Source organism: Pezoporus wallicus, unplaced genomic scaffold (assembly GCF_028554395.1).
Source record: "Pezoporus wallicus isolate ANWC-B61680 ecotype Strahan unplaced genomic scaffold, APGP_CSIRO_Pwel_v1 scaffold_8441, whole genome shotgun sequence".
Taxonomy (NCBI): Eukaryota; Metazoa; Chordata; class Aves; order Psittaciformes; family Psittacidae; genus Pezoporus; species Pezoporus wallicus.
In genome coordinates this window covers 329,222-349,797 of record NW_026641359.1, presented here as the reverse complement: position 1 = coordinate 349,797, position 20,576 = coordinate 329,222, and the positions used below count along the sequence as shown (strand labels likewise).

The following is a 20,576-nucleotide window of genomic DNA, read 5'->3' as shown; positions in this document are numbered from 1 at the left end:
TGATGACGGGGCTGTCTGGCTCCTGCCCCTCCCTGAGTCAGCATCCCCTTGCCAGAACAGCACATTCTGCTTCCAGGTTTCCTTCCCTCCCCATTCTGCTCTGCGGGCTACATGAGAGCTAACATCTCCCACACACAGCAGTGTTCCTCCAAAGATCTCCAAACTCCGTCAAGGACCTTCTGGGTCAGGGCTGGCCACGTCCTCCGATGCTTGGGCCCGAGTGGTTATCTGTGCTCTTTATGCCACGCACCTCAGAAAAGAAGAGCATGAGGACTCTCGTTGGCCCAGATTGGTAGAGGTCAATAGCCAGTGCCTGCAGGCATATGGGAGCCCGCTCCCTTGCTCTTAGCAGGCAGCGATACGCAGTGCTGAGCAGGCAGATCCCAACAGGAATGCCTTTGATTTGACATTTCGTAACCTCACGCTTCTGCAGATAATGGACGCTGGGAACACATCACACTGTCACTGGCGTGCGGGAGGCCTTAACAAGGCAAATTCTTGCTCAGCGCCCTCGTATGCCCTGTGGCTCTGCAATGAAGGCCTGAGGCCACTCTGAGGCCAAGCCCGTGAGGAAGAGCCATGGCACGCATGGCACTTGCAGTCAGCCTTTGTCACGCTGCGTGCCCTCTAACACACGGAGATAATGAAAAGCCAGTGGGGACAATCTGACCCATGAGGTGGCAGCTGTCAAGCGACCAAGCAGGGTAATTGCTGGAGCTGATAGAGCGGGTTGGGGCTGGTGAGCAAACGGCATCAGCAAAACAGCCCCGCACCACGCAGGGAGGAGGCCGCGAATTGGCCGCCATGAGCCACGTGCCCCCAGCGCGGCCGCTGCTCCCCGCCCTCGCCAGCCGGGCATAAAACCCTGGCCAGGGTAAGCACTGGCATCCACCGCTCCTGCCTTGCTCTGCTCAGGAAAAGGGTAGGTGAGTGCCTGTGGGGCTCTGCCTCCGGTGGTTGAGTCCGGTGAGGGACTCCCTATCCAGGAGAGCTCTGGCACAGTGACATTCCGGGGAGCAGGCTGGGATGGCCAGAGTGCCCTGAGCCAAGTTAGGAGGATGGAAAAAGGAGCTGCTTTGGGAGCATACTCAGAGCCAGCATCAGCACAGGCTCTGGGGAAGGGGTTGGTTTTCCTCTATTTGTGGAGAGTAGGGTGCTGAGGGAGTGTTCATGGAAAGTAATGGGCAATGCAGGATATGCAGTGGCTGTCATACCTCCAGCCTCATTACAGGTTTAGGAAAAGGACTCGCATCAGTGGGGGGGTTTTGGCCCTCACTCATGACACCAATCCTTGATGCGCTGTATTGCAGGCTCAGCTCTCTTCTCACACCAAGATGTCTTGCTACGACCTGTGCCCACCAAGAACCAGCGTGGCCGTCCCCCAGCCCATCGCTGAGAGCTGCAACGAGCTGTGCGCCCGCCAGTGTCCCGACTCTTCCGCCTTCATCCAGCCACCGCCTGTGGTTGTCACCTTCCCCGGCCCCATCCTCAGCTCCTTCCCCCAGCAAGCCGTGGTGGGCTCCTCCGGAGCACCCGCCTTTGGAGGCAACCTGGGGCTGGGAGGCCTCTACGGTGTCAGGGCCACTCAGGCCTCAGGGGGCCTCTGCACCTCTGGCCGACCCTATGCTCCTGCCGCCTGCAGCCCTCTGGCTCTACCCCGCTACAGCCAGAGGCTGTGGAACTCCTGTGCCTCCTGCTAGAGCCAGCCCCGGCGACTTGAGAGTCCTTGGGACACCTCACCCTTAGGCCTCCTCTCTTATTTCCCCTGCTTTCCCTCCTTCCATGACACTTCTTCTTGCCCCCTCTTATGCCCAAATGCATGTTTTCACTTGTGTCCCTCAGGGAACTTCCTGATTCTAAGGCAGTCACCACCTGGGAGAAGCCTGAAGTAACACCTTTCTTTGAGCTCAGAAGGAAAATCTGCCTGCCCCTGTCTTATGTGTCATTTTCCAGTTCAATAAAACAAGCCTGCATCCAATGCCTGTCTCTGCACCTTTCTGTTACTGTCCAGCCTGGTGCTGATGCGGGCTGTGCCTGCCGGGCCACGGCAGTGTCCCAGCCCCAGCAGCACAACCACGCTGAGCTGCCTTTGGGACACCCCACAGCCTGAGCAGCTCTGGACACACACGGCCCCACTGCTGTGCTCCATGGGCCCAGGGTAAAGGCTCTTACTCTGTTGCCAGCAGGACATGCAGCCGAAGGGCATTGGCAGACCTCCAGCCTCCTAGCATTTGAGCATGGCTTCCCTAAACCATTGCCTTCAGTCTTCCTTTCTTCTTCTTTCCTATTCCTTCTTCCTTATTCTCCCGTTTCCCTCTTCTTCTACTTCTGCTTCTCTTCTTTGTCTCCTTCCACTTTTCCTTCCTTCTCTTTCTCCCATGTTAACCCCCTGTACAGAACTATACGCTCGTTGCCGCTTTGCTCCCTGTCACACACACAAAATCACAGGAATCACAGCCTGGTAACAATGGGACCAGCCTTTTGCAGGGACAGCATCTTTTCATGCTGTTCTCTCAAGCTGGGTCACTGGGAGCCATGTGCCCAGCACCATGTCCAAGGGGCATTTGTGCCTCTACAAGGGCAGAGACTTCACAAGCCCCCAGGCCCAGAGGTGTCAGTGCTTGCTCAACCTTACCCTGCAAAAAGGGGCTTGGGATGTTAAGAATGAGCCTCCTCTGTTTCCCTGGATCCCATTCTCTCTAGGCCTGGCACTGACACCTCAGAAGAGAGCCTGGTTACATCTTCTCAAGACCTTCCCTTCAGACGTGTGTACATTTATGGGGCCCCCTGAGCATCCTCTGCACCAGGAGTAGTCCCAGCTCTCTGATCCCCTCACCACAAGACAGATTCTCCCTGTCCTGCCAGCTTTAACTCCAGCTGGCCACTAAACACAAGAAGCAGCTCACTCACAAATTCCCCACTAGGATGAGGAGAGAACTGGAGGAATAAAAGTAAGGAAACTTGCAGGATGAATGAAGTTGCTGAGCCACTATCCATCATATTTGAAAAATAATGGCAGTCAGGTGAAGTTCCGGAAGACCGGAAAAGGGGTTATATAACCCCCATTTTCAAGAAGGGGAAAGATGGATGACCCAGGGAACTGCAGACTGGGCAGTGTCACCTCTGTGCCTGGCAAAATATTGGAGCAGATTCTCCTGGAAAGCATGCTAAGGCACATGGAAAACAACAAGGTGCTTGGTGACATCCAACATGGGTTCACTAAGGGGAAATCCTGTCTGACCAATTTGGTGGCCTTCTATGATGAGGATACAGAACTGATGGGACAGGGTCAGAGCAGTTGACGTCATCTACCTGCACTTGTGCAAAGCGTTTGACACCTTCCCATACGACATCTTTGTTTCTAAATTGGAGAGACATCAATTTGATAGATGGACCACTCTGTGGATTATGAACTGGCTGGATGGCTGCTCACAAAGAATTGTGGTCAACAGCTCAATGTCCAGTTAGAAAACAGTAACAAGCAGTGTCCTTCAGGGATCAGTGTTGGGACTGATCTTGTTCAACATCTTTGTTGGCCACATGGACAGTGGGATTGAGTGTGCCGTCAGCAAGTTTACAGATGACACCAAGCAGTGTGGTTCAGTTGATATGCTGGAGGGAAGAGATACCATCCAAAGGGACCTTGACACACTTGTGAGATGGCCAATGCCAACCTCATGAAGTTCAACCAAGCCAAGTGCAAGGTCCTACACCTGGGTAAGGCAGCCACAAAAGCAGCTGGGCAGACAAGAGATTCAGAACAGTCCTGTGGAGAAGGACTTGGGGGTGCTGGTAGATGAGAAGCATGAGCTGGTAGTGTGTGCTCGCAGATCAGAAAGCCAACCATATCCTGGGCTGCATTAAAAGGAGCGTGACCAGCAGGTCGAAGGAGGTGATCCTGCCCCTCTGCTCTGCTCTCGTGAAACCTCACTTGGAGTATTGTGTGCAGTTCTGGTGTCCTCAACATAAAAAGGACACAGAGCTGTTGGAGCAAGTCCAGAGGAGGGCCATGAGGATGATCAGGGGCTGGATCACCTCCCATATGAAGACAGGCTGTGAATGTTGGGGCTGTCCAGCCTGGATAAGAGAAGGCTGCGTGGAGAACTCATAGCAGCCTGAGGGCATAGCATCTGAAGAGGGCCTATAAGGGTGCTGAGGAGGGACTCTTCCTTAGGGACTGTAGTGATAGGACAAGCTTAAACAAGGGAACATAAGATATAAGGCAGAAGCTCTTTACAGTGAGTTGTGAGGCACTGGAATGGCTTGCCCAAGGAAACTGTGAATGCTCCATCCCTGGCAGTACTCAAGACCAGGTTGGACAGAGCCTTGGGAGACCTGGTTTACTGTGAGGTGTCCCTGCCCATGGCAGAGGGGTTGGAACTAGATAATCTTGATGTCTTTCACAACCCTAATTATTCTATGATGATTCTATGAGAGAAAGACATCTCCAAAAAGGGAAGCAAATGCCATGGAGGCAAGCAAAGGAAACCAAGGGACTGATTGCGGACTTGTCATGGGCAACCATTTTTGACCATCTCCAGGAAAGCAGGAATCCTTCACATGTAACTGTTGCAGCCCAGGATGCAGCGAATGCCCTTGGCAAGAGCATGCTTCCGGCTCCTGCTTGGGGGTTCCCAGCACCCCAGGGCCTTTCTTGACAAACTGCACTTCACAACCCACTGCCAATGTACCTGGCATGGGGGTTAATACTCACTCTTGCCAGACTCCTCTGAGCAGATGCAGAGCACTGGGGGCCTGTTGGAACAGCTGCAGCTCTCAGGGAGAAGAGCAGGCACAGGAGCACTGCCAGAGCCTATTCTGATCCCTTCCATTTCACCGATCCTTCAAGCCCCACCAAACACTTTTCTCCATCCTGCCTACATGCTCCGGGTCCCACCACCACCCACCGTCACCTAACCTGTGCCCTAAATCCCTACAACTGGGAGAAGAAGGAAGGGAGACAAAGCTTGGATGCAGGATAACTTTATTGTGCCCAGAGGCGCAGGAGAGACTGTCACAGAACCAGTGGGCAAATCCCAGAGAGACTGGCTGCCACGTCTTTGGGGAAACAGAGGCATTTTCTCAAAAGAATGACTTCTGGCACTGCATACCCCTTCCTGTGGCATTCCAGATTCCCAGGACTTGACCCGTCAGCATCACAGGACCTTTATGCACAGTTCCTGCCCTGGGTATCAAGGCCTTGGATGGGGATGGGAATGCTCATCGCTCCTCAGTGCCTTGTGCCAGCCGTGTCACTCCTGCAGAGATACTGGTGGGCATGGCCTGGCTCTAGCAGGAGCCACGGGTGTCCCACAGCTTCTGGCTGTAGCGGGGCAGAGCCAGAGGGCTGCAGGCGGCAGGAGCGTAGGGTCTGCCAAAGGTGCAGAGGCCCCCTGAGGCCTGAGTGGCCCCGGCACCGTAGAGGCCTCCCAGCCCCAGGTTGCCTCCAAAGGCGGGTGCTCCGGAGGAGCCCACCACGGCTTGCTGGGGGAAGGAGCTGAGGATGGGGCCGGGGAAGGTGACAACCACAGGCGGTGGCTGGATGAAGGCTGAAGAGTCGGGACACTGGCGGGCGCACAGCTCGTTGCAGCTCTCAGCGATGGGCTGGGGAACGGCCACGCCGGTTCTTGGTGGGCACAGGTCGTAGCAAGACATCTTGGTGTGCGATGGGATGGTGCTCTGCAAGAAGACAGGAGTTGGAAGAGAAAAGAAGGGGGAGTACACAAGACGGAGAGACCAGGGCTGGAGTAGGGAGCTACGAGGAAAAGCGCTCACAGACTTACCCTGTTCCTTCGAGGAGAAGGCGACCAGAGTGGTGGTTGGGAGAGACTGGCAGAGACACAGCTTTTATACCGGCCTTACCATGGCTCAGCACCCCCTGGGCCAACCTGCAGGGGTGGAGCCACCTTCCTGTCCCTGATGACGGGGCTGTCTGACTCCTGCCCCTCCCTGAGTCAGCATCCCCTTGCCAGCACAGCACATTCTGCTTCCAGGACTCTTTCCTTCTCCGTTCTTCATGGGCTACATGACAGCTGACATCTCCCCCCACACAACAATGTTCCTCAAAAGATCTCCAAACACCCTCAAGGACCTCTCAGTTCTGAGGCAGGGCTGGTCACATCTTTTGCCGCTTGGGCCCGCCTGTGGACCTGTGCTTCTTACACCATTTACTTCAGGAAAGAAGACCATGAAGCTTGTTGCTGGCCCAGAGTAGCAGAGATCAATGGCCAATGCCTGCAGGCACATGAAAGCCAGCTCGCTTGGTCCGGCAAGGGATGAACAATGCAGAGGAGGCAGTGCCCTGCACGAGTGCCTTTGATTTGTGATCTCACGAATCTGAAGATAATGGACACTGAGAGCACACTACGCTGTCGTTGCCTTGTGGGAGTTTTGGCAAGGCAAATTCTTGCCCTGGCCAGGACCCTGGTCTTCCCTCTGGCTCTGCAAGGGATGCTTGAGGCTGCCTTGAGATCAAGACTGTGAGGAAAGCCATGGAAGGCAGGGCACTTGCAGTCAGCCTTTGTCATGCTGCATGCCCTCTTACACATGGAGATAATGAAAAGCCAGTGGGGACAATTTGACCCATGAGGTGGCAGCTGTCAAGCGACCAAGCAGGGTAATTGCTGGAGCTGATAGAGCGGGTTGGGATTGTCAAAGAACTGGCATCAGCAAAAGAGCCCCGCGCCGCGCAGGGAGGAGGAAAGGATCAGCAGCCATGAGCCACGGGCCCCCAGCGTGGCCGCTGCTCCCCACCCTCACTGTCCAGGCATAAAAGCCCTGGCCGGGATGAGCGCTGGCATCCACCGCTCCTGCCTTGCTCTGCTCAGGAAAAGGGTAAGAGAGTTCCTGCGGGGCTCTGCCTCCTGTGGCCAAGGCTGGTGAGGGCCGCCCTGGCCAGGACAGCTCTGGCAGCATCGTCTGTGATGGCAGCAGGCTGGGATGGCCAGAGCTCCCTGAGCCAAGGCAGGAAAAGGGAGAAAGGAGCTGTACGGCCAGGACACACAGAGCTAGGCCCTGCACAGGCTCTGGGAAGGGACTGTGTGGCTACTGTGTATGGAGAGTAGGGTGCTGAGTGGGGCTGGATAGGCCAAGGGAAGTGGCGGGGAGTGCAGGCAGGGCATTGGCTCTGGGCCCTCAAGCTCCAGGGTAGTATGAGGAACACAGAGCTGCTTGGCCAGGAGCAATCCGTACCTTGCTCATGATACCCATACTTGGTGCCTTGTGTTGCAGCCCCACCTCTCTTCTCACACCAAGATGTCTTGCTACGACCTGTGCCCACCAAGAACCGGCGTGGCCGTCCCCCAGCCCATCGCTGAGAGCTGCAACGAGCTGTGCGCCCGCCAGTGTCCCGACTCTTCAGCCTTCATCCAGCCACCGCCTGTGGTTGTCACCTTCCCCGGCCCCATCCTCAGCTCCTTCCCCCAGCAAGCCGTGGTGGGCTCCTCCGGAGCACCCGCCTTTGGAGGCAACCTGGGGCTGGGAGGCCTCTATGGTGCCGGGGCCACTCAGGCCTTGGGGGGTCTCTGCACCTTTGGCAGACCCTACGCTCCTGCCGCCTGCAGCCCTCTGCCTCTGCCCCACTACAGCCAGAGGCTGTGGGACACCCGAGGATCCTGCTAGAGCCAGGTCAACTCCACCATGCCCACTCTGGGGTGAGGTGGCATGCATGGGCTACTGAGTAGTGCTGACCATCCTCATCCCTACCCAAGGCCATGGTAGCTGCCAGTGTCGCATGCCCTTCCCTTATCCTTGCCCTCTTCTGCTCTCTGCTCTCCTCCCGTTTCCTCTCTCTTCTCAGCTGGGGCAAGATCTGCACGTAAAAGGGCCTGAGGGGGCTGATGAACCAAGTCCTGGGGATCTGGAATGCTTCAGCAAGGCAGTATGCCAAGCTTGAAGCCCTGCTCTGGAGACATTGCCTCTGTTTCCTCCAACAAGTGGTTGTCAGCCTCTCTGGGATTTGCCCTCCGGTTCAGTGACAGTCTTTGCAGCTCCTCTGTTCACAATAAAGTTTTCCTGCATCTAAGCTTTGTCTCCCTCCCTTCTTCTCCCAGCTGGGTCTGGCAGGAGCTGGAGAAAGGGCAGAGATCTAGATAGGCTCAGGCAGTGCTCTTGTGCCTGCTCTTCACTGCCTGGGAGTGGCACCAGCTCCAACAGGTCGCAATGCTCTGCAGAAACAATACAGCATTTCCAGGCATCTGCAGAGAGGAGACTTGGCGAGAGAGAGTATTAAACCCTGTGCCAGCAACGTGGCATGAGTTGTGAAGAGCAGTTTGCCAGGAAAGGCCCTGGGAGTGCGTAGGGACACCAATTGGAGCAGGATCCAGAAACATACCACAGCAAAAAGGATTCAGCTGCACCCTGGGCTACAAATATTACATGTGGGGGAGTCCTGCTTTTCTGGAGATGGCTGAATATCTCCTGTCAATGGCAAGTCTAGAATGAAATCCTTGCTTGCTTTGCTTCCCTCCATCGAGTCTGCTTCCCTCGTGGAGGTTTCTTTCCCTCATCCCATGAGTTTTCTCAATTTTAGACCTCCAATTCTCTCCCCATCCCTGCGGGGAGGTTCTGAGCGAGCTGCTCTGTGGTGTTTAGTGGGCGGCTGGGATGAAAGCAGGTAAATGACAGCAGGACAGAGAGAATCTGTCCTGTATTGAGGGCATGAGAGAGCTGGGCTACCTACTGTTTGCACAGAGGATGCTCTTGGGGTCTAATCAGTGTGCACACAGGTCTGACGTTAAGCTGTCGAGCAGCTGGAGTCAGGCTCTTTTCAGAGGTGTCCAGGGCAAGGACTACAGGAAATGGGATCCAGGGAAACGTCAACTTCCCAAGGCAGTTTTTCACGGAGAGGATGAGCAAGTACTGAAAGAGGTTGTCGTGGATCTTATGGAGTCTCTGTGCTTGGAGATGTACAATAGCCTCTGGACATGGTTAAGGGCAGCCAGATCCAGGTGATCTTGCTAGAGGCAGCAGCATGACAAGATGCCTTCCTTGCCAAGCATGCTTATACTCTCATCAAGCTGTGATTCTTGTGCTTAAGTATGTGCATCAGGGAAAGAAGTTGGCTCAACCATGCTGGTCTGTGCTGGGAGCTGGCAGGAGAAAATAGAAGGAAGGGGAAGAAGAAGAGGGAATAAGCAGAAGGGTAAGGGGAGGTAGAAGAGGGAAGCGGTAGAATAACACAGAGGAAATGACCCAGAGTGTGGAGAATAGATAGGCAAAGGAAAAGGGATAGGAAAAGGGATAGGAAATGGAACTGAAGGCCTTTCATCTGCTTTCTTCCGCAGCAAATCAAGCAGAGCCAAGGAGGCACGCAGGGCTGGAGTCACTGCAGACATTGCCCTGGAGCGCCTCCAGTCCCTGGTGCAGAGCCAGTCATGCGCAAGGAGGCTGGAGGTCTGCAGATGCCTTAGGGCTGTGTGTCCCCCTGCAAGGGAGCAAGCGCATTCAGCCTGGGCTCCTGGAGCTCAGCTGTGGGGCCGTGTGTGTCCAGAGCTCCCGAAAAGCAGCTAAGCCTGGCTTTGCTGCTGGCAGAGCTGGAAGACTACCATGGCCTGTCTGGCAGAGCCCTGAACAGGATGGGGAAAGCCTGGTAGCCCAGGCTGGTCTGTGAACAGAAAGGTGCAGAGGCAGGCATTGGTTGCAGGATTGTTTTATTGCAGTGGAGAAAGACACATAAGGGAGAAGTCGGAAGGTTTTCCTTCAGGGTTTCTGGAGAGGTGATTCTTCAAAGTTCTCCCAATAGGAGGCTGCTTTAGAGACAAGGAAGTATCTTGTGGGTTTCTGGTGGATTAATGCATTTGGGCACAGGCAGGAGCAAGGGGGAGGAGAAGTGTCATTGAGAGAGGGAAAGCAAGGTAAGAAAAGGAGGAGGCCTAGGGGTGAGTTGCCACAGGAACCCTGGAGAGTATGGGGTTGGCTTTAGCAGGAGCCACAGGAGTTCCAGAGCCTCTGGGTGTAGCGGGGCAGAGGCAGAGGGCTGCAGGCGGCAGGAGCGTAGGGTCTGCCAGAGGTGCAGAGACCCCCCGAGGTCTGAGTGGCCCCGGCACCGTAGAGGCCTCCCAGCCCCAGGTTGCCTCCAAAGGCGGGTGCTCCGGAGGAGCCCACCACGGCTTGCTGGGGGAAGGAGCTGAGGATGGGGCCGGGGAAGGTGACAACCACAGGCGGTGGCTGGATGAAGGCTGAAGAGTCGGGACACTGGCGGGCGCACAGCTCGTTGCAGCTCTCAGCGATGGGCCGGGGAACGGCCACGCTGGTTCTTGGTGGGCACAGGTCGTAGCAAGACATCTTGGTGTGCGATGGGATGGTGCTCTGCAAGAGTTAGAGATTGTAAGAGAGCAGCAAAGGGTAACTCCCAAGAGGGAGACCTTGGGGTTGGTGCACAGGGCCAGAAGGACAAGCGCTCACAGACCTACCCTGTTCCTCGAGGAGAAGGTGACCAGAGTGGTGGTTGGGAGAGACTGGCAGAGGCACGGCTTTTATACCAGCCTTGCCATGGCTCAGCATTGTCTGAGCCAATCTGCAGAGTTGGTAACACCTTCTGTCCTATGATGACAGGGCTGTCTGACTCCTGCCCCTCCCTGAGTCAGCATCCCCTTGCCAGAACAGCACATTCTGCTTCCAGGTTTCCTACCCTCCCCATTCTGCTCTGTGGGCTACATGAGAGCTAACATCTCCCACACACAGCAGTGTTCCTCCAAAGATCTCCAAACTCCGTCAAGGACCTTCTGGGTCGGGGCTGGCCACATCCTCCGATGCTTGGGCCCGAGTGGGGATCTGTGCTCATTATGCCACGCACCTCAGAAAAGAAGAGCATGAGGACTCTTGTTGGCCCACGTTGGCAGAGGTCAATGGCCAGTGCCTGCAGGCATATGGGAGCCCGCTCCCTTGCTCTTAGCAGGCAGCGATACACAGTGCTGAGCAGGCAGATCCCCACAGGAATGCCTTTGATTTGACATTTCGTAACCTCACGCTTCTGCAGATAATGGACGCTGGGAACACATCACACTGTCACTGGCGTGCGGGAGGCCTTGACAAGGCAAATTCTTGCTCAGCGCCCTCGTATGCCCTGTGGCTCTGCAATGAAGGCCTGAGGCCACTCTGAGATCAAGCCCGTGAGGAAGAGCCATGGCACGCATGGCACTTGCAGTCAGCCTTTGTCACGCTGCGTGCCCTCTAACACACGCAGATAATGAAAAGCCAGTGGGGACAATCTGACCCATGAGGTGGCAGCTGTCAAGCGACCAAGCAGGGTAATTGCTGGAGCTGATAGAGCGGGTTGGGGCTGGTGAGCAAACGGCATCAGCAAAACAGCCCCGCACCACGCAGGGAGGAGGCCGCGAATTGGCCACCATGAGCCACGTGCCCCCAGCGCGGCCGCTGCTCCCCGCCCTCGCCAGCCAGGCATAAAAGCCCTGGCCAGGGTGAGCACTGGCATCCACCGCTCCTGCCTTGCTCTGCTCAGGAAAAGGGTAGGTGAGTGCCTGCGGGGCTCTGCCTCCGGTGGTTGAGTGCGGTTAGTCTCTCCCTATCCAGGAGAGCTCTGGCACAGGGGCCATCGGGGGAGCAGGCTGGGGGGGGGGGCAGACAGCCCTAAATGATGGTGGCAGGAGGGAGGATGGAGCCGCTTGGTGAGGACAAGCAGAGCCAGGATCAGCACAGGCTCTGGGGAAGGGATTGTGTGGACTCTGTGCGTGAAGAATAGGGCGTAGATGGGGAATGGACGGGCGAAAGACAAGCATTGGGCAGTGCAGGCAAGGCCGTGGCTCTGGCCCCTGTATCTGCAGGGTAGCATGAGAAGAACAGTGCTTCTTAACTAGGAAGGATCAAGCCCTCACTCATGACACCCCTGCTTGGTATTGCAGGCTCACCTCTCTTCTCACACCAAGATGTCTTGCTACGACCTGTGCCCACCAAGAACCGGCGTGGCCGTCCCCCAGCCCATCGCTGAGAGCTGCAACGAGCTGTGCGCCCGCCAGTGTCCCGACTCTTCAGCCTTCATCCAGCCACCGCCTGTGGTTGTCACCTTCCCCGGCCCCATCCTCAGCTCCTTCCCCCAGCAAGCCGTGGTAGGCTCCTCCGGAGCACCCGCCTTTGGAGGCAACCTGGGGCTGGGAGGCCTCTACGGTGCCGGGGCCACTCAGGCCTCGGGGGGCCTCTGCACCTTTGGCAGACCCTACGCTCCTGCCGCCTGCAGCCCTCTGCCTCTGCCCCGCTACAGCCAGAGGCTCTGGAACTCCTGTGGCTCCTGCTAAAGCCAGCCCCATACTCTCCACGGTTCCTGGGGCAACTCACCCCGAGGCCTCCTACTTTTCTTACCTTGCTTTCTTTCTCTCAATGACACTTCTCCTCCCCCTTGCTCCTGCCTGTGCCCAAATGCATTAATCCACCAGAAACCCACAAGAAACTTCCTTGTCTATAAGCAGCCACCTGCTGGGAGAACCTTGAAGGACCACCTCTCCAGAAACCGTGAAGGAAAGCCTTCCGACTTCTGCCTTGTGTGTCTTTCTCCACTGCAATAAAACAAGCCTGCATCCAATGCCTGCCTCTGCACCTTTCTGTTCACAGACCAGCCTGGGCTACCCGGCTTTCCCCGTCCTGCTCAGAGCTCTGCCAGACAGGCCATGGTAGTCTCCCAGCCCCAGCAGCAGCAAAGCCAGGCTTAGCTGCTTTTCGGGAGCTCTTGACACACACAGCCCCACAGCTGAGCTCCAGGAGCCCAGGCTGAATGCGCTTGCTCCCTTGCCAGGGGACACGCAGGCCCAAGGCGTCTGCAGACCTCCAGCCTCCTTGCGCATGACTGGCTCTGCACCAGGGACTAGAGGCGCTCCGGGGCAATGTCTGCAGTGACTCCAGCCCTGCGTGCCTCCTTGGCTCTGCTTGATTTGCTGCGGAAGAAAGCAGATGGAGGGCCTTCAATTCCATTTCCTGTCCCTTTTCCTACCCCTTTTCCTTTGCCTATCTATTCTCCCCTTCTCTGGGTCATTTCACCCTGTGTTATTCCACCACTTCCCTCTTCTACCTCCCTTTACCCTTCTGCTTATTCCCTCTTCTATATTCCCCTTCCTTCTCTTTTTCTCTTGCTCACTCCAAGCACAGACCAACATGGTTGAGCCAACTTGTTTCCCTGATGCACACACTTAAGCACAAGAATCACAGCTTGATGAAAGTGGCAGTATGCTTTGCAAGGAAAGCATCTTGTCATGCTGCTGCTTCTTGCAAGATCACCTGGATCTGGCTGCCCTGAACCATGTCCAGAGGCTATTGTCCATCTCCAAGCACAGAGACTCCATAAGATCCACGACAACCTCTTTCAGTGCTTGCTCATCCTCACCGTGAAAAACTGCCTTGGGTAGTTGAGGTTTCCCTGGAACCCATTTCCTGTAGTCCTGGCACTGGACACCTCTGAAAAGAGCCTAACTCCTGCTGCTTGACAGCTTAACTTCAGACCTGTGTGAGCACTGATTAGACCCTGTGAGCATCCTCTGTATGAGCAGTATTTAAGCCAGCTCTCTGATGCCCTTGCCACAGGACAGATACTCCCTGTCCTGACATCATTTTCCTGCTTGCCGTCAACAGCAGATGTACAGCCATCTCCAGAAAAGCAGGATTCCACTACATATAATGTTTGTAACACAGGGTGCAGCTGAACACTTTTGGCCAAGGCATGTTTTCTGATCCTGCTCCCCATGGTGTCCCTATGCACTCCCAGGGCCTTTCCTGACAAACTGCTCTTCACAACTCATGCCACGTTGCTGGCACAGGGTTTAATACTCTCTCTCGCCAAGTCTCCTCTCTGCAGATGCCTGGAAATGCTGTATTGTTTCTGAAGAGCATTGCAACCTGTTGGAGCTGGTGCCACTCCCAGGCGGCGGAGAGCAGGCACAAGAGCACTGCCTGAGCCTATCTAGATCTCTGCCCTCTCTCCGGCTCCTGCCAGACCCACCAAAAGCTTTTCTCCATCCTGCCTGAACGTTTCATGACCAACCAGCACCCACCCTCACCTAAGATGGGCATCTCAGCACCAGCATTTGCCCTCCCACAGTTGCCTGGAACCTGCCTCCATGGTCTCCCCAGCTGGGAGAAGAAGGGAGGGAGACAAAGCTTAGATGCAGGAAACCTTTATTGTGCCCAGCGGGGCTGGAAAGACTGACACTGAACCGGAGGGCAAATCCCAGAGAGGCTGACAACCACTTGCTGGAGGAAGCAGAGGCAATGTCTCCAGAGCAGGGCTTCAAGCTTGGCATACTGCCTTGCTGAAGCATTCCAGATCCCCAGGACTTGGTCCATCAGCCCCCTCAGGGCCTTTTACGTGCAGATCTTGCCCCAGCTGAGAAGAGAGAGGAAACAGGAGGAGAGCAGAGAGCAGAAGAGGGCAAGGATAAGGGAAGGGCATGCGACACTGGCAGCTACCAAGGCCTTGGTTAGGGATGAGGATGGTCAGCACTCCTCAGTAGCCCATGCATGCCACCTCACCCCAGAATGGGCATGGTGGAGATGACCTGGCTCTAGCAGGATCCTCGGGTGTCCCACAGCCTCTGGCTGTAGCGGGGCAGAGGCAGAGGGCTGCAGGCGGCAGGAGCGTAGGGTCTGCCAAAGGTGCAGAGGCCCCCCGAGGCCTGAGTGGCCCCGGCACCGTAGAGGCCTCCCAGCCCCAGGTTGCCTCCAAAGGCGGGTGCTCCGGAGGAGCCCACCACGGCTTGCTGGGGGAAGGAGCTGAGGATGGGGCCGGGGAAAGTGACAACCACAGGCGGTGGCTGGATGAAGGCTGAAGAGTCGGGACACTGGCGGGCGCACAGCTCGTTGCAGCTCTCAGCGATGGGCTGGGGAACGGCCACGCCGGTTCTTGGTGGGCACAGGTCGTAGCAAGACATCTTGGTGTGCGATGGGATGGTGCTCTGCAAGAGTTAGAGGTTGTAAGAGAGCAGCAAAGGGTAACTCCCAAGAGGGAGACCTTGGGGCTGGTGCACAGGGCCAGAAGGACAAGCGCTCACAGACTTACCCTGTTCCTCAAGGAGAAGGTGACCGGAGTGGTGGCTGGGAGAGACTGGCAGAGGCACGGCTTTTATACCAGCCTTGCCATGGCTCAGCATTGCCTGGGCCAATCTGCAGAGTTGGTAACACCTTGTGTCCTATGATTACGGGGCTGTCTGGCTCCTGCCCCTCCCTGAGTCAGCATCCCCTTGCCAGAACAGCACATTCTGCTTCCAGGTTTCCTACCCTCCCCATTCTGCTCTGTGGGCTACATGAGAGCTAACATCTCCCACACACAGCAGTGTTCCTCCAAAGATCTCCAAACTCCGACAAGGACCTTCTGGGTCGGGGCTGGCCACATCCTCCGATGCTTGGGCCCGAGTGGGGATCTGTGCTCATTATGCCACGCACCTCAGGAAAGAAGAGCATGAGGACTCTTGTTGGCCCATGTTGGCAGAGGTCAATGGCCAGTGCCTGCAGGCATATGGGAGCCCGCTCCCTTGCTCTTAGCAGGCAGCGATACACAGTGCTGAGCAGGCAGATCCCCACAGGAATGCCTTTGATTTGACATTTCGTAACCTCACGCTTCTGCAGATAATGGACGCTGGGAACACATCACACTGTCACTGGCGTGCGGGAGGCCTTGACAAGGCAAATTCTTGCTCAGCGCCCTCGTATGCCCTGTGGCTCTGCAATGAAGGCCTGAGGCCACTCTGAGATCAAGCCCGTGAGGAAGAGCCATGGCACGCATGGCACTTGCAGTCAGCCTTTGTCACGCTGCGTGCCCTCTAACACACGGAGATAATGAAAAGCCAGTGGGGACAATCTGACCCATGAGGTGGCAGCTGTCAAGCGACCAAGCAGGGTAATTGCTGGAGCTGATAGAGCGGGTTGGGGCTGGTGAGCAAACGGCATCAGCAAAACAGCCCCGCACCACGCAGGGAGGAGGCCGCGAATTGGCCGCCATGAGCCACGTGCCCCCAGCGCGGCCGCTGCTCCCCGCCCTCGCCAGCCGGGCATAAAAGCCCTGGCCAGGGTGAGCACTGGCATCCACCGCTCCTGCCTTGCTCTGCTCAGGAAAAGGGTAGGTGAGTGCCTGCGGGGCTCTGCCTCCGGTGGTTGAGTGCGGTGAGTCTCTCCCTATCCAGGAGAGCTCTGGCACAGTGGCGATCCGGGGAGCAGGCTGGGGGGGGGGGCAGACAGCCCTAAATGATGGTGGCAGGAGGGAGGATGGAGCCGCTTGGCGAGGACAAGCAGAGCCAGGATCAGCACAGGCTCTGGGGAAGGGATTGTGCGGACTCTGTGCGTGAAGAATAGGGCGTAGATGGGGAATGGACGGGCGAAAGACAAGCGTTGGGCAGTGCAGGCAAGGCCGTGGCTCTGGCCACTGTATCTGCAGGGCAGCATGAGAAGAACAGTGCTTCTTAACTAGGAAGGATCAAGCCCTCACTCATGACACCCCTGCTTGGTATTGCAGGCTCACCTCTCTTCTCACACCAAGATGTCTTGCTACGACCTGTGCCCACCAAGAACCAGCGTGGCCGTCCCCCAGCCCATCGCTGAGAGCTGCAACGAGCTGTGCGCCCGCCAGTGTCCCGACTCTTCAGCCTTCATCCAGCCACCGCCTGTGGTTGTCACCTTCCCCGGCCCCATCCTCAGCTCCTTCCCCCAGCAAGCCGTGGTGGGCTCCTCCGGAGCACCCGCCTTTGGAGGCAACCTGGGGCTGGGAGGCCTCTACGGTGCCGGGGCCACTCAGGCCTCAGGGGGTCTCTGCACCTTTGGCAGACCCTACGCTCCTGCCGCCTGCAGCCCTCTGCCTCTGCCCCGCTACAGCCAGAGGCCCTGGAACTCCTGTGGCTCCTGCTAGAGCCAGCCCCATATTCTCCAGGGTTCCTGGGGCAACTCACCCCTAGGCCTCCTCCTTCTCTTTCCTTGCTTTCCCTCTCTCAATGACACTTCTCCTCCCCCTTGCTCCTGCCTGTGCCCAAATGCATTAATCCACCAGAAACCCACAAGAAACTTCCTTGTCTATAAGCAGCCTCCTGGTGGGAGAACTTTGAAGGACCACCTCTCCAGAAGCCGTGAAGGAAAACCTTCCGACTTCTGCCTTGTGTGTCTTTCTCCACTGCAATAAAACAAGCCTGCATCCAATGCCTGCCTCTGCACCTTTCTGTTCACAGACCAGCCTGGGCTACCAGGCTTTCCCCATCCTGCTCAGAGCTCTGCCAGACAGGCCATGGTAGTCTCCCAGCCCCGGCAGCAGCAAAGCCAGGCTTAGCTGCTTTTCGGGAGCTCTGGACACACACGGCCCCACAGCTGAGCTCCAGGAGCCCAGGCTGAATGCGCTTGCTCCCTTGCCAGGGGACACGCAGGCCCAAGGCGTCTGCAGACCTCCAGCCTCCTTGCGCATGACTGGCTCTGCACCAGGGACTAGAGGCGCTCCGGGGCAATGTCTGCAGTGACTCCAGCCCTGTGTGTCTCCTAGGCTCTGCTTGATTTGCTGCGGAAGAAAGCAGATGGAGGGCCTTCAATTCCATTTCCTGTCCCTTTTCCTACCCCTTTTCCTTTGCCTATCTATTCTCCCCTTCTCTGGGTCATTTCACCCTGTGTTATTCCACCACTTCCCTCTTCTACCTCCCTTTACCCTTCTGCTTATTCCCTCTTCTTCTTCCCCTTCCTTCTCTTTTTCTCTTGCTCACTCCAAGCACAGACCAACATGGTTGAGCCAACTTGTTTCCCTGATGCACACACTTAAGCACAAGAATCACAGCTTGATGAAAGTGGGAGTGTGTTTTGCAAGGAAAGCATCTTGTCATGCTGCTGCTTCTTGCAAGATCACCTGGATCTGGCTGCCCTGAACCATGTCCAGAGGCTATTGTCCACCTCCAAGCACAGAGACTCCATAAGATCCACGACAACCTCTTCCAGTGCTTGCTCATCCTCACCGTGAAAAACTGCCTTGGGTAGTTGAGGTTTCCCTGGAACCCATTTCCTGTAGTCCTGGCACTGGACACCTCTGAAAAGAGCCTAACTCCTGCTGCTTGACAGCTTAACTTCAGACCTGTGTGAGCACTGATTAGACCCTGTGAGCATCCTCTGTATGAGCAGTATTTAAGCTAGCTCTCTGATGCCCTTGCCACAGGACAGATACTCCCTGTCCTGACAACATTTTCCTGCTTGCCGTCAACAGCAGATGTACAGCCATCTCCAGAAAAGCAGGATTCCACTACATATAATGTTTGTAACACAGGGTGCAGCTGAACACTTTTGGCCAAGGCATGTTTTCTGATCCTGCTCCCCATGGTGTCCCTATGCACTCCCAGGGCCTTTCCTGACAAACTGCTCTTCACAACTCATGCCACGTTGCTGGCACAGGGTTTAATACTCTCTCTCGCCAAGTCTCCCCTCTGCAGATGCCTGGAAATGCTGTATTGTTTCTGCAGAGCATTGCAACCTGTTGGAGCTGGTGCCACTCCCAGGCGGCGGAGAGCAGGCACAAGAGCACTGCCTGAGCCTATCTAGATCTCTGCCCTCTCTCCGGCTCCTGCCAGACCCACCAAAAGCTTTTCTCCATCCTGCCTGAACGTTTCATGACCAACCAGCACCCACCCTCACCTAAGATGGGCATCTCAGCACCAGCATTTGCCCTCCCACAGTTGCCTGGAACCTGCCTCCATGGTCTCCCCAGCTGGGAGAAGAAGGGAGGGAGACAAAGCTTAGATGCAGGAAACCTTTATTGTGCCCAGCGGGGCTGGAAAGACTGACACTGAACCGGAGGGCAAATCCCAGAGAGGCTGACAACCACTTGCTGGAGGAAGCAGAGGCAATGTCTCCAGAGCAGGGCTTCAAGCTTGGCATACTGCCTTGCTGAAGCATTCCAGATCCCCAGGACTTGGTCCATCAGCCCCCTCAGGGCCTTTTACGTGCAGATCTTGCCCCAGCTGAGACGAGAGAGGAAACGGGAGGAGAGCAGAGAGCAGAAGAGGGCAAGGATAAGGGAAGGGCATGCGACAGTGGCAGCTACCAAGGCCTTGGCTAGGGATGAGGATGGTCAGCACTCCTCAGTAGCCCGTGCATGCCACCTCACCCCAGAATGGGCATGGTGGAGATGACCTGGCTCTAGCAGGATCCTCGGGTGTCCCACAGCCTCTGGCTGTAGCGGGGCAGAGCCAGAGGGCTGCAGGCGGCAGGAGCGTAGGGTCTGCCAAAGGTGCAGAGACCCCCTGAGGCCTGAGTGGCCCCGGCACCGTAGAGGCCTCCCAGCCCCAGGTTGCCTCCAAAGGCGGGTGCTCCGGAGGAGCCCACCACGGCTTGCTGGGGGAAGGAGCTGAGGATGGGGCCAGGGAAAGTGACAACCACAGGCGGTGGCTGGATGAAGGCTGAAGAGTCGGGACACTGGCGGGCGCACAGCTCGTTGCAGCTCTCAGCGATGGGCTGGGGGACAGCCACGCTGGTTCTCGGTGGGCACAGGTCGTAGCAAGACATCTTGGTGTGCGATGGGATGGTGCTCTGCAAGAGTTAGAGGTTGTAAGAGAGCAGCAAAGGGTAACTCCCAAGAGGGAGACCTTGGGGCTGGTGCACAGGGCCAGAAAGACAAGCGCTCACAGACTTACCCTGTTCCTCAAGGAGAAGGAGACCAGAGTGGTGGTTGGGAGAGAATGGCAGAGGCACGGCTTTTATACCAGCCTTGCCATGGCTCAGCATTGCCTGGGCCAATCTGCAGAATTGGTAACACCTTGTGTCCTATGATGACAGGGCTGTCTGGCTCCTGCCCCTCCCTGAGTCAGCATCCCCTTGCCAGAACAGCACATTCTGCTTCCAGGTTTCCTTCCCTCCCCATTCTGCTCTGCGGGCTACATGAGAGCTAACATCTCCCACACACAGCAGTGTTCCTTCAACTCTGTCAAGGACCTTCTGGGTCGGGGCTGGCCACATCCTCCGATTCTTGGGCCTGAGTGGGGATCTGTGCTCATTATGCCACGCACCTCAGGAAAGAAGAGCATGAGGACTCTTGTTGGCCCATGTTGGCAGAGGTCAATGGCCAGTGCCTGCAGGCATATGGGAGCCCGCTCCCTTGCTCTTAGCAGGCAGCGATACTCAGTGCTGAGCAGGCGGATCCCCACAGGAATGCCTTTGATTTGACATTTCGCAACCTCACGCTTCTGCAGATAATGGACGCTGGGAACACATCACACTGTCACTGGCGTGCGGGAGGCCTTGACAAGGCAAATTCTTGCTCAGCGCCCTCGTATGCCCTGTGGCTCTGCAATGAAGGCCTGAGGCCACTCTGAGATCAAGCCCGTGAGGAAGAGCCATGGCACGCATGGCACTTGCAGTCAGCCTTTGTCACGCTGCGTGCCCTCTAACACACGCAGATAATGAAAAGCCAGTGGGGACAATCTGACCCATGAGGTGGCAGCTGTCAAGCGACCAAGCAGGGTAATTGCTGGAGCTGATAGAGCGGGTTGGGGCTGGTGAGCAAACGGCATCAGCAAAACAGCCCCGCACCACGCAGGGAGGAGGCCGCGAATTGGCCGCCATGAGCCACGTGCCCCCAGCGCGGCCGCTGCTCCCCTCCCTCGCCAGCCAGGCATAAAAGCCCTGGC

At 56.6% G+C, this 20,576-nt stretch overlaps 8 protein-coding genes across 8 annotated transcripts; 4 read left to right on the top strand and 4 right to left on the bottom strand.

Moving 5' to 3' along the window:
* The first annotated feature begins 1,319 nt into the window (after window positions 1–1,319).
* LOC130606743 (scale keratin-like) lies at window positions 1,320–1,700 on the top strand. Its single transcript, XM_057423268.1, has one exon. The coding sequence runs from the start codon at window positions 1,335–1,337 to the stop codon at window positions 1,698–1,700; it is 366 nt and encodes a 121-aa protein (XP_057279251.1). The 5' UTR covers window positions 1,320–1,334.
* A 3,589-nt stretch (window positions 1,701–5,289) lies between these two features.
* LOC130606708 (scale keratin-like) lies at window positions 5,290–10,501 on the bottom strand. The gene is made up of 2 exons (XM_057423230.1): window positions 10,413–10,501; window positions 5,290–5,679 (listed from the first exon to the last, which is right to left on the bottom strand). The coding sequence occupies exon 2, from the start codon at window positions 5,653–5,655 to the stop codon at window positions 5,290–5,292; it is 366 nt and encodes a 121-aa protein (XP_057279213.1). The 5' UTR covers window positions 5,656–5,679; window positions 10,413–10,501.
* On the top strand, window positions 7,249–7,620 carry LOC130606753 (scale keratin-like). Its single transcript, XM_057423275.1, has one exon. It carries the CDS (start codon window positions 7,255–7,257, stop codon window positions 7,618–7,620), a length of 366 nt encoding a protein of 121 aa, XP_057279258.1. The 5' UTR covers window positions 7,249–7,254.
* LOC130606710 (scale keratin-like) lies at window positions 9,919–10,518 on the bottom strand. Its single transcript, XM_057423231.1, has 2 exons — window positions 10,413–10,518; window positions 9,919–10,308 (listed from the first exon to the last, which is right to left on the bottom strand). Exon 2 carries the CDS (start codon window positions 10,282–10,284, stop codon window positions 9,919–9,921), a length of 366 nt encoding a protein of 121 aa, XP_057279214.1. The 5' UTR covers window positions 10,285–10,308; window positions 10,413–10,518.
* Window positions 10,519–11,861: 1,343 nt separating this feature from the next.
* Window positions 11,862–12,251, top strand: LOC130606740 (scale keratin-like). Its single transcript, XM_057423264.1, has one exon. It carries the CDS (start codon window positions 11,886–11,888, stop codon window positions 12,249–12,251), a length of 366 nt encoding a protein of 121 aa, XP_057279247.1. The 5' UTR covers window positions 11,862–11,885.
* A 2,253-nt stretch (window positions 12,252–14,504) lies between these two features.
* LOC130606714 (scale keratin-like) lies at window positions 14,505–15,101 on the bottom strand. Its single transcript, XM_057423234.1, has one exon. The coding sequence runs from the start codon at window positions 14,868–14,870 to the stop codon at window positions 14,505–14,507; it is 366 nt and encodes a 121-aa protein (XP_057279217.1). The 5' UTR covers window positions 14,871–15,101.
* A 1,349-nt stretch (window positions 15,102–16,450) lies between these two features.
* Window positions 16,451–16,837, top strand: LOC130606741 (scale keratin-like). The gene has a single exon (XM_057423265.1). The coding sequence runs from the start codon at window positions 16,472–16,474 to the stop codon at window positions 16,835–16,837; it is 366 nt and encodes a 121-aa protein (XP_057279248.1). The 5' UTR covers window positions 16,451–16,471.
* Window positions 16,838–19,089: 2,252 nt separating this feature from the next.
* On the bottom strand, window positions 19,090–19,464 carry LOC130606751 (scale keratin-like). Its single transcript, XM_057423273.1, has one exon. The coding sequence runs from the start codon at window positions 19,453–19,455 to the stop codon at window positions 19,090–19,092; it is 366 nt and encodes a 121-aa protein (XP_057279256.1). The 5' UTR covers window positions 19,456–19,464.
* Window positions 19,465–20,576: the final 1,112 nt, after the last annotated feature.

What these genes read in the sequence shown, in the direction of transcription:
- LOC130606743 (XM_057423268.1), top strand. Translation starts at nt 1,335, where the DNA reads ATGTCTTGCTACGACCTGTGCCCACCAAGAACCAGCGTGGCCGTCCCC.
- LOC130606708 (XM_057423230.1), bottom strand. Translation starts at nt 5,655, where the DNA reads ATGTCTTGCTACGACCTGTGCCCACCAAGAACCGGCGTGGCCGTTCCC.
- LOC130606753 (XM_057423275.1), top strand. Translation starts at nt 7,255, where the DNA reads ATGTCTTGCTACGACCTGTGCCCACCAAGAACCGGCGTGGCCGTCCCC.
- LOC130606710 (XM_057423231.1), bottom strand. Translation starts at nt 10,284, where the DNA reads ATGTCTTGCTACGACCTGTGCCCACCAAGAACCAGCGTGGCCGTTCCC.
- LOC130606740 (XM_057423264.1), top strand. Translation starts at nt 11,886, where the DNA reads ATGTCTTGCTACGACCTGTGCCCACCAAGAACCGGCGTGGCCGTCCCC.
- LOC130606714 (XM_057423234.1), bottom strand. Translation starts at nt 14,870, where the DNA reads ATGTCTTGCTACGACCTGTGCCCACCAAGAACCGGCGTGGCCGTTCCC.
- LOC130606741 (XM_057423265.1), top strand. Translation starts at nt 16,472, where the DNA reads ATGTCTTGCTACGACCTGTGCCCACCAAGAACCAGCGTGGCCGTCCCC.
- LOC130606751 (XM_057423273.1), bottom strand. Translation starts at nt 19,455, where the DNA reads ATGTCTTGCTACGACCTGTGCCCACCGAGAACCAGCGTGGCTGTCCCC.